At 44.6% G+C, this 16,147-nt stretch overlaps 1 protein-coding gene across 1 annotated transcript in view; it reads left to right on the forward strand.

The window, feature by feature from the left end:
- The window catches only part of OPTC (opticin), a 53,481-nt gene extending 42,485 nt beyond the window's left edge, over positions 1-10,996 (forward strand). The window contains exons 2-7 of the mRNA XM_043962870.1: positions 201-429; positions 1,912-2,047; positions 4,508-4,666; positions 6,723-6,922; positions 7,393-7,488; positions 10,826-10,996. Of these exons, the coding sequence (XP_043818805.1) occupies positions 205-429; positions 1,912-2,047; positions 4,508-4,666; positions 6,723-6,922; positions 7,393-7,488; positions 10,826-10,996 (987 nt within the window). The 5' untranslated portion in view covers positions 201-204. The remainder of the gene's footprint in view (positions 1-200; positions 430-1,911; positions 2,048-4,507; positions 4,667-6,722; positions 6,923-7,392; positions 7,489-10,825) is intronic.
- Positions 10,997-16,147: the final 5,151 nt, after the last annotated feature.

The raw sequence follows: 16,147 nt of genomic DNA on the forward strand, positions 1-16,147 counted from the left end.
AATTTGGCTAGAGCCACATGGCTAATATTGGATCAGCAACAGGCCTCTCTGACTCTAAGGGCTTTTCTCCCATGCCAAGTTGCTGCTCAAGGAATATTACAATTCTCATTCTCATTTTATGTAGAATATGTGTTAAGTTAAATGTCTGTTTGTTTGGGTTGATCCAACCTCATACTCCTTTCCCCTTTCCCCACTGACAGCACCATGAGGATCCCTACTCTTCTGGGGCTGATAGCCCTCTTCATCCAGGAAACAGAGGCTATGCCACCCTGGATGGATGGAGGGGGAAAGCGGGAGCAACCCCAGGATGAAGGGGCAGCCTATGACAATCTAGAACTCGGGAGCCATGACCCAAACCTGGATAATTATGACCTGAGCAATTATGAAGAGCAAACTATAAAGAGTGACTATGGAGGCCTGACCCCAAAGGTGAGACTCGCCTAGATGGGACTCGCTGCCAGGTCTGACTAGGCCCAAGATGCAAGATGCCTGCCTCCCTTTGCCAGCTCACTGTGTCATGGGAATAGGCCTCTGGCTCTCTCTCTGAGTAATGAAGGAGATCCTTTGGGGTGCCCTAGGGTTTATGTGCCTGAGATGAGGCTCAGCAACTGGAGAATAGGGAACCCTCATTTACTTTATCAACTGTCACCAAATTAAGTGGGGCTTGTGAGAGACCATTGTTTTCTCCTTCTGCCTCCAAGTAGAACTACAAACTCTATCTTATTGGAGATTAGGGAGAAAATGCCCCATATTCCCTCTGATAAAGATGTCACAACTTCTTTTCACCCTGTCTTAGTTTACTTTCCTGTATGATTTTCCCCTCTTAAATGAGAGGCTCCATGGTACAGTGGAAATAGCACTGAATTTGGAATCAAAAGATCTAACTTCAAATCCCATTATTTCCAATTCATTATCTGTGTGACCTTGGATAGGTCACTTTCTTTTTCTGGGTCTCAGTTTCCTCATCTATACCAGCTAAGTATTGTAGTGGATAGAAAGCTGGGCCTGGAGTCAGGAAAACCAGAGTTCAAATCGTCCCTTGGAAGCTTACTATATGTATGACCCTGGACAAGTCACTTAACATCTGTCTGTCTCAGTTTCCTCATCTGTAAAATGGGAATAATAATAGCCCCTACCTTCAGGGTTGTTGTGAGGATTAAATAAGACAATACTTTTAAAGTGTTTAGCATAATACTTGACATATGACATATTTAATTTCTTTTAGCTATTTTTTAAAAAGTCACCTATGTCTCAGCCTGGTCTAAAGATAGCCTCTTCTCTTCCCTGGACATGAAGTCCCTTTCTGACAAGATCTACTACTCCCCTAGAAAATAAAAGGAAACAAGTGGGTACCCATTGATTAGGGAATGGCTGAACAAATTCTGGCACATGAATGTAATGGAATATTAGTATACTATGAGAAACAATGAATATGAAGCATTTGTAAAAACATGAGAAGATGCATGGTGAAGTACACAGAAGCAGAAAACAATCTGCACAATAACTACAATAATGTGAATTAAGAGAATTTATGCTATGTAATTGTAATGACCAATCATAGCCCTGGATAAGAGATGAGAAAATTCACCTGCCTCCTTTGCTTGGAGAAGTAGGGAACTATGGGCTCAGTAAGATAGATAGATAGATAGATAGATAGATAGATAGATAGATAGATAGATAGATAGATAGATAGATAGATAGATAGATAGATATAGTCAAAGTCAGTCACCATGTCAGTTGGTTTTGCTCTATTCTTTTTTCTTCATCATAAGGGAAGAAGTGGGGAGAGAAACATCCAGAAATGACTGTAATATAAAAATAAAGAGCATCAATACAACTTTCCTTTTTTTTTTTTAACCTGCCCTGCTTGCCCTTCCTCACTTCTGTGTGGGCACTTGTGCTGTGTCTCAGACTATAGTGGGCACCCTGGCGCCTTCCATCATGAGCGCATCCACCAAGACAGTAATGGCCACCATGGCCCCAAGGACATGGACTTCGATCACCAAGCCTTCCATATCTAGCATCCTTAACTCACTGACTGCCCAGGGTGAGTACCTAGGATGTAGCTGGGAAATGTGAAAAATTGAAGCCATCATTAACAGTGGCTGAGTCAGTGTTAGTGAGGAGAGACAGAGGTGGTGTTGTTTTTACTGTTTGTCCTTTTTTCTCAAAAAGGACCAGTAACAGCAGGAAGGTGATGTCATGACTTGCAATGAATTGGATTTAAGTGAGGGAGGGCTGTGTAAGATCACCAACCTCACTCCTCCAGAGCCATCTGGGTCCAGTTGCAAGACATACATCAGGATGACTGGAGAAGGCCCTATGCAGTAGGAGACCTTGGCCTTTTAAGCAAAGGCCTCAGGTCTCGACTTGCTTGAGGCCACACCCACTCAGTGATTACAGCTAGGTAAGAAAAGAGGCAAAGAATGGCCTCTTTTACCTAGCCTCCCCCTATCCCCCCCCCCCCAAATAGATGTGAGAGAGGAAGACCTTCAGAGTTTCTGGCCAAAATAGAAACAATTGCTATTTACATTCACTCTGAGACATCAAAAACCAAACTATGAACAAGTGAAGCTTGGGCTGGGTTGGGCCTGTTGTTGCCCAAGAGGCACTAGATGGCAGTAGATAGAGCACTGGTCCTGAAGTTGGGAGGATCTGAGTTCAAATCTCACCTCAGATACTTACTACCTGTATGACCCTGGGCAAGTTACTTAATCCCAATTGCCTTAAACATCCAGGGCCACCTCCAGTCATACTGATATTTTATGTATATGCATGTATACATATATACACATTTATATCTGTCTGTATGAGTATCTACATCCATCCATCTATCTATCTATCTATCTATCTATCTATCTATCTATCTATCTATCTATCTATCTACCTACCTATGTATCTATCTATCTATCTATCTATCTATCTATCTATCTATCTATCTATCTATCTATCTATCTATCTAATCATCTTGCCACTGCACCCAGATGGCTCTGGAGGAGAGAGTGAGGTTGGAAGGACCAACAACAACAATTGTTGGCCAATCAGTGAGAGCCAGGGTGATTTAGGTTTAAGACATAGTTGTTATTGTTGTTTTAATGATAGAATAAATAAGTAGGGAAGAGAAAAAAATAAATCTAGTCCATAAACCACAAAATAACCTACAAGGTTTCAGCAAAATTTATATTCCTTTGGACAGAGGACCCACAGGGTAGGAGGTAAGAGGGAATAGGGAGGGAGGGGGAGAGAGAGACAGCAAGACAGAGAGAGAGACAAAGAGACAGAGAGACAATGAGAGAGAGAGGTAGACAGAGACAGACAGAGAAAGAGACAGAGAGACAGAAATAGGGAGAGAAAGAAGCAGAGAGACAGAGATCACAAAGGGAGAAGATGTATCTGGTCTGTCTCCTGTCCATTTGAGGAGCATGAGGACCAAGAGGGTGGTCAGAAGATTCTGAAGTCAGTAGGAGGCACCAACAGAGCTACCTAGACTTAATTAACAATGACACAAGGGGAACAGGAGTGAGCAGTAGTTAGATTAGTGACAATTAAAAATCTGTAAAGGAAGATAAATAACTTTATGGTTGTCACTTGGTTGGGGGGGGAGTGGTGGCAAATGAAGCAGCTGACCTGGGGAAAGATGACTTTTCAGATTTAATTCTTCTCTTATTGACCCCAATTCTTCCCCCTGTGTATGTGCCAGCCCTAGATATCTGAGCTGTGGTTTCACTGGTGACCAGAAGCTTGTCATTGTTCAATAAATAGGAAACAGGCAGAGAATGACTGGTGGAGGGGGGGGGGGGAATGGAATCAATCAGTCAGTCAATAAGCATTCATTAAGCTCTATGCCAGGTACTGTGCTGAGTACAGATAATACAAAGAAAAGACAAAACCAGGCCCTGCCCTCAAGGAGTTTAGAGTCTACTGGAGAAGCCATAGATTAATAATTATATAGAAGACATGCACAAGATAGATGGAAGGAAACCTTAAAGGGTAAGGCACTATCAGCTGATAAGGTCAGGAAGGGCTTCCCGTGGAAGGTATTCTCCATCATAGCCTTTCTGCCACCTTCCTTTGGGATCTTTTCTCCTAGAGGGGATTAAGGGATGTCTATCTGGAAGAGCAAAGAGCCTGGTGTAGGTATCAGGGGATCTCAGCAAGTAAAAACTAACACAGATTGGATGCCCAAGTTATGAAGGGGAGAAGCCTAGTAGAAGCATCAGTACCAAGAAAGGGTTATGGCAACAATCCAGGGCAATATTCCCTGGGGCATCTGGAACAGACAGAAATACCCTCCATCCTGGAGTTCTCCCAAGAAGAATTCCAGTAGACTATAAGGCCTGTGAGGCAGGGACTGGTTTTTGTCTTTGTATACCCAGAGCCTTGCATGGAGTGGCTGCTAAGTAAATGCCTGTTCAATGAGTGAATGAGAGAGGAGCGAGGCCCGCTGGAAGGGCTCTCCCAATGGGGCTCCTTTATTCTCCTCCCCTTGGCCTTCTGTCTGACCTAGGACTGCCCACCTGCCTGGTGTGTGTGTGTCTGGGCACCTCTGTGTACTGCGACGATGCGGACCTGGAGCACATCCCTCCTCTGCCCCAGGAGACAACCTACCTCTACGCCCGCTTTAATCATATCAGCCGGATCCAGTCAGGAGATTTCAAAGGGCTAAGTATGCCATTACAGCAAGCGATGAAGGAAGGAGAGAGGAGGAGAGGTTAATGGGGAGGGAATTCATGTTATTTTTTTATCTGTCTAGTCAAATATACTAATACTGGGACAAAGAACACCACTCTATTTTCTCCTAACTCAAGGCTTAGTTTATGCTACTGTAAAACAAAGTGAGGCAAGGTGAGGTTTTCTCGAATATCTCTCCCTGAATGCTTCAGGTGATATTATAGGCTCATTCTGCTAGAAGTCTTAAGAAGTCTGAAAGGGGAAAGGTATTCCCCCCACCACCTTTTTTGCAGGGGCAGGGCAGCGGTGAAAGGGTAGAGACTGAGAGTTAAGGCATAGGAAAGTTAAGTAACTTTCCCAGAGTCATCCAGCAACTTCAGGTCTGCCTGTCCCATGTCCAGGCAGTCAATAACAAAAGGAAGCTGAAAAGGTGGGAAGGGGGAGCAAAAAGATAAAATACCCAGCATAGTCACAGTGTTGTTGTTTAGTTGTTTCAATCATGTCAGACTCTTCACAACCCCATTTGGGATTTTCTTGGTAAAGATACTAGAATAGTTTGCCATTTCCTTTGTCAGCTTATTTTACAGATGAGGAAACTGAGACAAACGGTGAAGTGACTTGCCCAGGGTCACACAGCTAGTAAGTGTCTGAGGCCAGATTTGAATGCAGGAAGAGGAGTCTTCCTGATTCCAAGCCCAGTGCTCTATCCACTGTACCATCTAGCTGCCCATGTCATGGTAGAGAAGTCCAAAGGAAAGCAGCTAAGTGGGAAATGTGGCATAGTTAAAAAGTCAATTACAACGAGCATTTATTAATCACCTACTAAATGTCCTGTGCTTAAGTGCTGAGGATACAAAAGAAAAGACAATCCCTCTCCCTGCCCTCAAAGAGCTCACAGTTTAATAAAGGAGGGAACATGCAAACAATTATATACAAAGAAGATAAACTTATATATAATCAACTGAATGATAAATTGCAACCAGCAATAAGGGGAGATGTGATTCTTGCACAAGATGAGATTTTAGGTGGGATCTGGAGAAAGCCAGGGAATGCAGGTGGTAGAGATGAGAAGGGAGAGCATCCCAGGGAAGGAGGACAGCCAGTGAAAATGCCCAGAGTCAAGAATATGGAGTGTCACATTCAAGAAATACCCCTGTGGGGCAGCTAGGTGGCGCAGTGGATAAAGCACTGGCCCTGGAGTCAGGAGTACCTGAGTTCAAATCCAGCCTCAGACACTTAACACTTACTAGCTGTGTGACCCTGGGCAAGTCATTTAACCCCAATTGCCTCACTAAAACAAAACAAAAAACAAACAAAACAAAACAACAAAAAAAGAAATACCCCTGCACTTCATGCCAAAAGATTTGGGTTCCAGTCCCAGTTCCAACATTTATCAGAAACATGACCTTAGACAGGTCCCTTGCGGTATGGTGGTAAGAGGACTAGATTTATAGTCAGGACAACTGGGTTCAAATCCTCCTTTTGCCACTTAGTAAATTCCCATGGGCAAGTCTTCCTATGTCAGGGCCTTGGTTTCCCCAATTGCAAAATAAAGGGTTTGAACTAGTTGATCCCTAAAGTTCTATATCTTGTGATCTTAACTGTCTTGTGCTCTAATCCTCAATTTCCTCATCTGTAAAGTGAGGATAATAATTCTTGTCCTCCATCTCTCACAGGGCTGTTATGAGGGATGCTTTAGAAACCTTAATGATGGTTTATATAAATGTAAATTAATTTGTCTTTGCTTCTGGATAGGACTGCTTTGGACAGTCAGGCATCCATCTTATTTTCAGGGAGAGATTCCAGACTATCACATGTAGTGATAGAGATAGAAATAGCTTCTCTTCCTTCCCATCATATGAAGCCTGTTTTCATTGCTTTTGTTCTGGGTGGAGATGGAGAAGAGCTGACCAACATCCTCCTTGTGTTTCTAGCAATTCTAGGTGAGGCGAGGCACACATAAATAAGGTTTAGAATGGCGGCTCATTCCCATTTTCCCCCACTGCCCCCCCCCCAACCACACATACATCCTTTCTTCCATATCTCACTAGGAAAACTAAAGCGGATTGACCTCTCCAGCAACTACATCTCCACTATTGAAGATGATGCTTTCCTGTTACCTGCCCTGCAGGAACTGATCATCCCTGAGAACAAGCTGGAATCTCTGCCCAGGCTCCCCGGTGGTCTTGTGAGATTGGATGCCCAGCTCAACAACCTCCAAAGCTCAGGGATCCTACCAGAGAGCTTGAGGGTGGGCTCCCCTTCCCCAACAATAAAACCCACACCCATATCCACACACCCCCTCCCCACAGCCTGGCAACAGAGACTGTGATCCTTCTGGGGCAGCCCTGGGCCATGCTGGCTTCCTGACTCAGACCATCTAATACCATATTTATTCAATAATCTCCAGGACTCCTACGCCCCACCCCCCAAATATTGGTGATCACGGGAAATCCATTACAGCCTAATTGTATTTCTTCCTTTCTCTTTGGTGCTTCAAAGATTGCTGTGTTCCAAGATTCACTAGGAGATGATATCCCTTTGTTTAAGAAGGTATTTGATATGTCACTTGGGGAAAATCCCTTTAGTCAATGGAAATTACCTTCTTTCCTATCAAGACCTCATAGTAGCCAGCTGCCGGGTCTCCTTCATGTCCCCTGGCATCTCCCACCAAGACCTGGCATTCAGTCCCCAGGGCACGACTTCCCTTTATCTCCCCAGGAGCTGAAGAAGTTGCAGTTTCTCTACCTCTCAGACAACAAGCTGGACTACATCCCTGTGCCCCTCCCCTCAAGCCTGCGTGCTCTACACTTGCAGGTGGGACCTCACAGCAGTAGACAATTAGATTGGAAAACAGAAAGAAATACCTGCTTCCTTGGAGATAAGCTGTTTTAGTTTATTGTTCTATTGTTCCTCTTTCTTTTTTCTCCCCATCTCTCTCCTAGCTCTTCTTATCTCTCCTCTCTCTTTTTCTCTCCTTTTCTTTCTCACTTCTCCCTTCTCCCTCTATGTATCATGCAGAAATCTTGAGGTTTGTGAGGTTCACATGGAATAACATGTAAACTGCTCTGTAAACCTTAAAATCTATGTAAATGCTGGCTATTATTACCTCTCCCTTTCCCCTCAACCTATATTAAAGAATGTCCCTGGACACTAAACCCTCACACTCAATAGTGTAGATCTGCACTGGTAAAGTGTTTCCTTGGTGGGAGTCTCTGATACCAATGAAATCATTGGTCTTGATTTTAAAAAAGAAATCTTTCCTGCATCTCTCTCCTAATCCTTTTTCTTCCTACCAATGCACGCCTTCTCCTCTCAGTTCCTACCTCTCTCATCCCATCCCTTCTCCCCCTTTCCCTTCTTTCCTCTCCATCTCTCAATTCATCTTCTCTACTTTCTACCTTCCCTCTCCTCCTTTCCCCTTCTCTTCCTCCTCTGTTCTGCTCTCCATCCCCATGTTCCGGCAGGCTTCTTCCTCACATCCATCTTTGTCTGACCCTCCCCTGCCTCTGTCCATGCCATGGCCCTCATGCTGACAGTTCCCATTAATAACATCCTGTAATGAAATGGACGTGTCTGGTCTGTTCCCTGAACCCCTTTCCCTTGGGAATAGTTCTGAGCACAGTATGAGTCGGGGCACAGTTGTGCCAGAAGGGAACAGCCCCTTCCCTAGGGAGGCTTGGACCTTGCCCTGCAGAGGTTAAGGGGAAAGCAGGAGTCCAGGACATTTGACCCTGCAGAAGGCTGCAAAATGCTGTGTAAAAACCACTGCAAAGTCAAGGCTAGCTTTTTATTTAGCATCGAAGGTCTGCAAAGCTTTGTACGTATGCTTTTTCTTCTGAACAACAATCTGGTGAAATAGGTGCTACTGTTATCCCCCATTTTACAGAAAGGGAAACTGAGGCAGGTTGTGACTGGAATATAATCCCAGTTTATAAATGTCTAAAGTAGGATTTGAACTTAGGTCTGTCCTGCTTTTAATTCCAACGTCTATCCACTGCATTACTTAAAGGCCTAGTACTAGAGTGGATTGTAGGGCTGGAGTCACAAACACTTGGATTCAAGTGCAATTGGCTGTAGGACCCTGAGCAAACCAATGCCCCTCTCTGGGCTTTAGTCTCCTCATCCATGAAATGAAGGGAGTGGGCTTACTAACCTTTCACGTTCTTTCCAGCTCTAAGTCTATAATCCTGTAATTCCAAGATCTAGTCTCTCACTCTCTTCCTGACCTTGGACTATTTGTGAGAAACACTGGGCAACAAACACTGTCCCTGAGAAAGTAAAAGCCACAGCCCTCATGTCACCTTTCCCCCGACCTCACCCTTTATCTCTCCCCTCTTTTCCCTCAGCTCAGAGAACTCAAGAATCAGCCCGTGGTAAACAGCCTCGGAGTCCCATCCCATTTCCCCTCCCCTTAGACAGCCTCCCATGCAAACAGGCTCTACTGGGAATAGAAAGGAAAGGGAGTAAGGTATTCAGCAGACAATGGCTACTGTTTCCAGCCAGAATCAGATTTGGCACTATGAATTATTTGGAACCTAGATATGCAACCAAGCAGTTGCTTTACCCAGATATAAAGGCTATATATCACTCTAAAGCAGCTGTACCTGTGTACACAGTAAGTGACAGCTCCCTATGCTCGTTACTGTGCAGAGAGAAAAGCCCACCCCATGGAGGCTAGGGGGACTAGGGTGGCTAGGGATCCTTCCAGCTTGGAGAAGACAATATGGCGTACCGGGGTTTTCCCTTGAAAGGCACCTTTCTATTAAATCACCTTTTACCCAAAGACTGTTTCTTGGACTTTAGCTCATCTTCTTGGGAGAAATAATGTCTGGCTCTTAGTATGGTGGCTGCAAATAACAGGAGCTTAATAACATGTTCATTGACTATACTTGACTCCTAGACTAACTCAACTCCCAGCCTACCACATCCAACTGAAGGGCAAATCCCTCCCTCTGCTCCCGTCAAATTGGCCTGCTATCTGTTCTCTATGCAAGACATTGCATCTGTCCTGCCTTGGCCTAAGCTGAACTCTGCGCTCCTCCCCACCCCTCCCCCCAACACTGCCTTCTCACCTCTGATTCTAAGCATCTCTACCTTCCATCAAACCACAGATGGAGCAGCAGTGTCTCTGATCCTGTCAGTCCTTAGCAGTCTCTCCTTCTTGAAATCAGTTTTTATCACTTTGTTGAGTGTTTTCTTACTTGTCTACAAGTTGTATCCCTCGGATAGAATGTAAGCTTTCTGAGGGGAGGAACCATTATTTTTTGTCTGTCTTTATATCCCCCATGCCTGGTACTTAGAGTTCCTAGCCCATAAGGAGTACTTAGGATAAACTTACCAAATTGAATCACAAATGGGGAAATTTAGACTAAGGAAAGATAAATGATTTGACCACAATTCAAGATTCAAAGCCAGGCCTCCTAACTCCACATTCAGTCTTTTTCCCCCCTCCATTATACCATAGATTAGAGGGTAAGCACCTGACTTCTGTTCTCCCTCATCAATGCTGCATCCTTATTTTTAAGATTCTCCCCCATCATGCAACTGGAGGAACTGAGGAAGAGAAGGACAAATAAATATAACCCAACATCACAAAACAAGATAGTGACAGTCTTAGTGGGTTTTGCCAATTCAAGTCAACCAATATTTACCAAATACCTACTATGTATCAGGCACTCTGCTAGGTGCTAGGAATACAAAGAAAGACAAAAGATGGTCCCAGTCTAATGGAAGGGACCACACACAGAATCAATTGGAGATAATCTCAGAGGTAGGGCCCCAAGATTGGGAAGGCCAGGACAAGGGTCTTATCAGAAGGTGAGATTTCAGCCAGTTAGAATCATAGACTCTGGGAGGCTGGAAGAGACTTTAAGAGAACAAAATATGCTCTACCCTCAAAGAACCTGCAGTCTAGGAGGGGGAAACCTGTCCATGGGTAAGTGGATGCAAAATTGGTACAAAAAGAATACAGAATCATTTCCCAGATGATGGTAATGTAGTGTTTGAGCAGAACCTTAAAGGAAATTAGCAATTCCCAAAGGTGGAACTGTAGATTTGTCTTATCTACCACCTACCTCACCAGACTGTTGCAGGAAAGCATTCTGTAAATCTCCAAACCCTCTGGAAATCTAAATTTATTCTATTTCCTCAGAACAACAACATCCAGACAATTCCTGAAGACACCTTCTGTGATGTTCAGGACCGCCAGCATATCCGAAGGCCTCTGGAAGACATTCGACTAGATGGCAACCCCATTAACCTCAGCCTCTTTCCCGATGCCTACTTCTGCCTGCCCCGACTGCCCATAGGCAGCTACACTTGACTCTGAGCTTAGGAAAGTCATAGGACCTCTCTGGTCCTCAGTTGTTTCATCTGTAAAATTGAGGATAATGATGTTTTACCAGGCATTCCATCAAATGACTCTTTTTTCTCCCCTAATCTCCAGGGCTTAATACATTTATGTATACATAATGAGTACTTAATAAATGTTTGTTTTCAACAATGGGGACAGTGATAAGGATGGACCTCTTCTACAGACTTCAATTTCCTCATTTAAAATGAGGGTATTGGGAGCAGCTAGGTGGTGCAGTGGATAAAGCACCAGTCCTGGATTCAGGAGGACCTGAGTTCAAATTTGGCCTCAGACACTTGACACTTACTAACTGTGTGACCCTGGGCAAGTCACTTAACCCTCTTTGCCCTGTCAAAAAAAAAAATGAGGGTATTGGACTAGTTGATCCCTTTCCTGAGGAGACATCATGGCATAATGCAGTGGTTCCCAACATTTATTTTGTTCCTTGAACCCCTTTCAACAACAACAAAAATATGTTGTGAATCCCCAAGGTAATACTACTCATAATATTTTAACAAGTATTTACTGCTTAAGCCACTATTAAAGGTTTTTTTTAGTGTGAACCCCTTGGGCAAACCTCAAGAACTTCTTGGGAACCACTAAATGGGAACCACTGCTGTAATGGAGGGAGTACTGGACTTTGAGTCAGAAGACTGTGTGACCTTGGGCAAGTCAATACATCTTTTGGGGCCTCTGTTCAATTGTAAAATGAGGAAGGTGAGTAAGACAGTTCAAATCTCACCTGCAGGAATCTTTTTCTGCATTTTCCTCCAGCTACTTGTGCCTTCTTCTCTGAAATTACCTTTCATCTAAATTTTATATATTATATACCACATTATTTTAATATTCGTCTAACCATTAGAATGTAAGCTCTTTCAGGGCAGGAACCAATTTTGCTCCTTTTTGCATCCCTAGCACTTAGCACAGTGCCTGGCACATAGTAGGTACTTAATAAATGCTTGTGGACTGGCTGATTGACAAGATGGTCCTTTACAAATCTAAATCTATGCTTCTATGACTTGGCTGAAGGCAGAGAACTAAACCAGCAAATATCTCGAGGCCCTTCCACATCTGATATCTAAGTAACCTTTCCTAACTACCTTTTCCTTCTCTCTACTCCCAGTATCAGGAGCAGCTATGTGACACAGTAGATAGAGCACTGGGCTTGGGCTGGTGCTCTATCCACTAGGCTCTCTACACTGTTTTCCTCTCTTTTTCCCTCCCCCTCCCTTCCCTTACCCTCCCCTCCCCTGGGCTTGGAATCAGGAAGATTCCCCTTTCTGAGTTCAAATCCAGCCTCAGACACTTCCCAGCTGACCCTATTTGCTTCAGTTTCTTATCAGTAAAATGAGCTGGAGAAGGAAATGGCAAACCGCTCTGATATCTCTGTCTAGAAAACCCCAAATAGGTTCATGGGAAAACGAACAACTCCCAGTATCAGAGAACCCTTAAAGGGGACTGAGCCTTACCCAAAGTTGTTGTATCCAGTCTCCTGCCTCCAAGTAGGGCAGTTGGTGTGCAAAACTTTTATTGTGCCACTCACCAAAATTCTCTCCCACCATTAAATTCTCTTCTTCCATGAAAATCAGATAAAAGAATAGCTTACATTTATATAGCTCCTTTCCATTGTGAAGTATAACTTATTTACATTTTTTCATTTCTGGGAGTCATTTAGGAAGTACAGATATTATTCCCATTTTATAGGAGAGTGTGGGGACCAAAGCCCAGAGACTTGTCCTGAGTCACACAGCTGGGAAGGAGAAGCAGTAGGGTTTGAACTCAGTTCTTTAGACACCCTGACCAGTGCCCTTTCTGTCTTACCTTTCCCCCAGCCTGATTCTCATTCTTCTCCATGCTCTGATATCAATGAGGTTCACCCTAATTTCTTTCAGATCTTGGGCCAAGGTTTATCTCTGGCTGCTGGAAATCATTCCCAGGAGTAAGGAGGCTAATCCTAGTCTTTATTTACATTCCATCCCAGCTCTGTTCTTCTCTGAGGTCATATGGAGCAGCAGAAAGAGTACTGTAATTTGGAGTCAGAGCAGTTGTGTTCAAATTCCTAGTTTTATTGTGCATTTACCTTGTGACTTTGGGCAAATCATTTAACCTTCCTGGGCCTCAGTTTCCCCATCTGTAAAATAGAAGGGTTAGGCTAGAAGACTTCTAAGTCCCTTCCCAGGTATAAATCTTAAGATCCTATGAGTCTACCCCTAGGGTCTCTTTCCTATCTTTGGGAGTCCTCTGTTCCCTTCACCTGGTTTCTTCCCCTCCTGGGGAGGATATAGTAGAGATAACACTGCCTCTGCAATCAGAGGAGCTTGGTTGTAATCCTGTGTGACCTTGGACAAAGCACTTATGGCTTCACTGGGCCTCAGTTTCCTCACCTATAAAATGAGGTCTTAGAACTAGAATTACTATATGGTCTCCAGGGTTCTTTTCCCGGCTCTTGTCTAGATCTAGGAGTCTATGAGCTCATGATTTCCCACCTTGGCCCACTAGGGGGAGGCAATGTGCAAAAATGAACAAATAAATATGTCGCGCACGCACCAGTCTGGGACCTGGACTGGGGCTATGAGCTGTGAATAACCATGATTTCCACACTGTAACCTTGTGCCTTGAAGTAACCAAAGCAAAGGAGATGAGGAGAGACCATCTAGAGAGATGGTGGCCCCAATATGAGGCAGTTGTATGTATCCAGCTTGGGCAGAAGAGGGATGGATGGTTTAGAGGTGAACTGAAAGTTGGGCAGGGGGGAGTAGGGAAAGTGATGGGTCCTGGATGTTTTGCCTTGGCAACCACTAGAGTCCCAGGGCCCTCCTGCCTCCCGGGGATAGTGTGTTTATTGAGGGCCCCTTTAGAAGAAGATCTACTTCTAGGACACCAATTGAAAGGTGAGGTTGAGGGAGGAGAAGTCAAGATGTCACTGGAGGGGTTTCCATACCATTACCTGGCCTCAATCATAGGCTAAAATGGAGTAGCAGGAGGGGAATAAGCCAAGAATTCTTCATCTTCCAGTAAGCTTTCTATCAGACCAGTAGAGCTATCTATGTGAGATTCAAGTTTCTGGTCTTCTTTCCTCCTCCTCACAGGGTTTCTTGGGCAGCTATTACCCTACCTCTCTCTTCTCTTCTCTACACTGTTTTCCTCTCTTTTTCCCTCCCCCTCCCTTCCCTTACCCTCCCCTCCCCTTTTCTCCCCTCCTCTCCCCTCCTCTTTCTCTCTCCCTATCCTCACCCCCAGGGTGTTTAAATAGGAAGACACACCATTTCAAGAATCTTGTCTCACCTAACTTGCCAAGGCAAGTACATTGGTCCTAGGACAAGGGCAGGGGTAGTGGTCGCCACTATGGGTGCTGGACTCTTCTCTTTTGTTTTTGGTGGGGCAATGGGGGTTAAGTGACTTGCCCAGGGTCACACAGTTAGTAAGTGCCAAGTGTCTGAGGCCGGATTTGAACTCAGGTACTTCTGAATCCAAGGCCAGTGTTCTATCCACTATGCCATCTAGCTGCCCTGGACTCTTCTCAAAACAGCTTTTGCTTTACATTAAAAAAAAACCTGGAATGGGGTACTGGGGAGAATCACAAAATTGGGAAAGGTCCTGGAGACCATAGTATATGAGAATCATTTGAAAGGATGTTTAGCCTGGAGATAAGAATCCTCAGGGGTCAAACGATCCCACTCTTTAAGCAATATTTGAAAGGCAGTCCTGGAGAAGAGGGATTGGTCTTGTCCTTTTGGCCTTCTGAAGGCAGAACTAGGAGTGTTGGATGGAAGTTTCAGAAAGGCAGATTTAGGATCCATGTATTGGGGAGGGGACCAGCTTCCTGATAACTAGATGGGCTGCCTCGGCAGAAGAAGGTGGGCTCTCCATCTTGACAGAGAAAGGTCTACTGAGTGAACAACTCGTGCCAAATATCATGGAGGCAATACCTGCTCATTTGGGCTAGTAGTTGGGTGAGATCCCTTCTACCACTATGATCCTGGGAATTCCTTGTTCAGGCAAGGAGGCAGATCCCCTGTAGATAGAAGGATCCTGACTAATGAAGCAAGGAAAGAGTTGGGATTGGAAGAGATCCCAGGCGGCAGGACACAGGGTGCTAGACATCTTCCAGGCCTGAAATTAGGGGCTGGTCTTGGCTGAATTTGAGAAGATAGAGATGAATGACCATCAGCTGTTATCTGGGAGGGTCCAAATCCTGATACTCTGGTTAAGGCCGGTCAGGGGTAAAAAATGGGCAAAAACCTATATATTCCCAGAACCTGAAAAACGAGTGTGTGCGATAGGGGAGGGAGGGGGGGACTGGGGATGGTGATGGAGAGAAAGATGAAGTGGAGTGAGGGGAGGAGCTCTAGAAATACCCAAGGATAGCTCCTTTGTCCGGGCATTCTCAGCCAAAAACTCTCTAGGGTTTTCCCTATGGACCTACTGCTCACCCCAGCTGTCTTTAGTAACCCCTCACCATACTTCCCAAAGGGGGATTTCAAGGGGTCAGGTCTCCCTGCTGACTTGGTGGCTCCCTCAGGGATTAGCACACCTTGCATTGGTCACTGCCTATCAGCCCCTAGGGGTGGGAGGAGTTTGGGCCTGCAGCTGTTCTGTTTGCACTCACCCAGCTGTCCTCAGCCCTCTCACCCGGAAGGATTAACAACGTGTACCAGGTAAGGGCCCAAAGGTTTTGTTTCCTCTGTCAGCAGCTGGTACTCATGACTTTGGAAGTTAAAACCTAAGACTTGGTCCTCCAGAGGGAAGGAGGGTGGAGTCACAGGCAGAAGACAGGTCAAAATAAGGATGAGAAAGGAAAGAGTCGAGAGCTAGACTGTTATTTGGGACACTGGGGAGCCACTACATTCTACTTCAAAGTCACCTTCCCCATCATTAATCCCAGCTATCTTTTCTGGGAGTCTGCCCTTTTGATCACTCATTGTCTATCTCTCCTTTTTTTTTTTTGACACATTCTTTGTCTCTCAGTCTCTGTCTCTCTTGCCTTCATCTTCATTCTCTCTCCATACACTGGATTCATCCTTGCTGTGTAACAATATGCCTAGGTTTTCCCAATCCATAAAATAAAACTTCACCCTACTACTCCTCTCTTGATATTGTACTATATTTCTACTTTCTGTC

Source organism: Dromiciops gliroides, chromosome 4 (genome assembly GCF_019393635.1).
Source record: "Dromiciops gliroides isolate mDroGli1 chromosome 4, mDroGli1.pri, whole genome shotgun sequence".
Taxonomy (NCBI): Eukaryota; Metazoa; Chordata; class Mammalia; order Microbiotheria; family Microbiotheriidae; genus Dromiciops; species Dromiciops gliroides.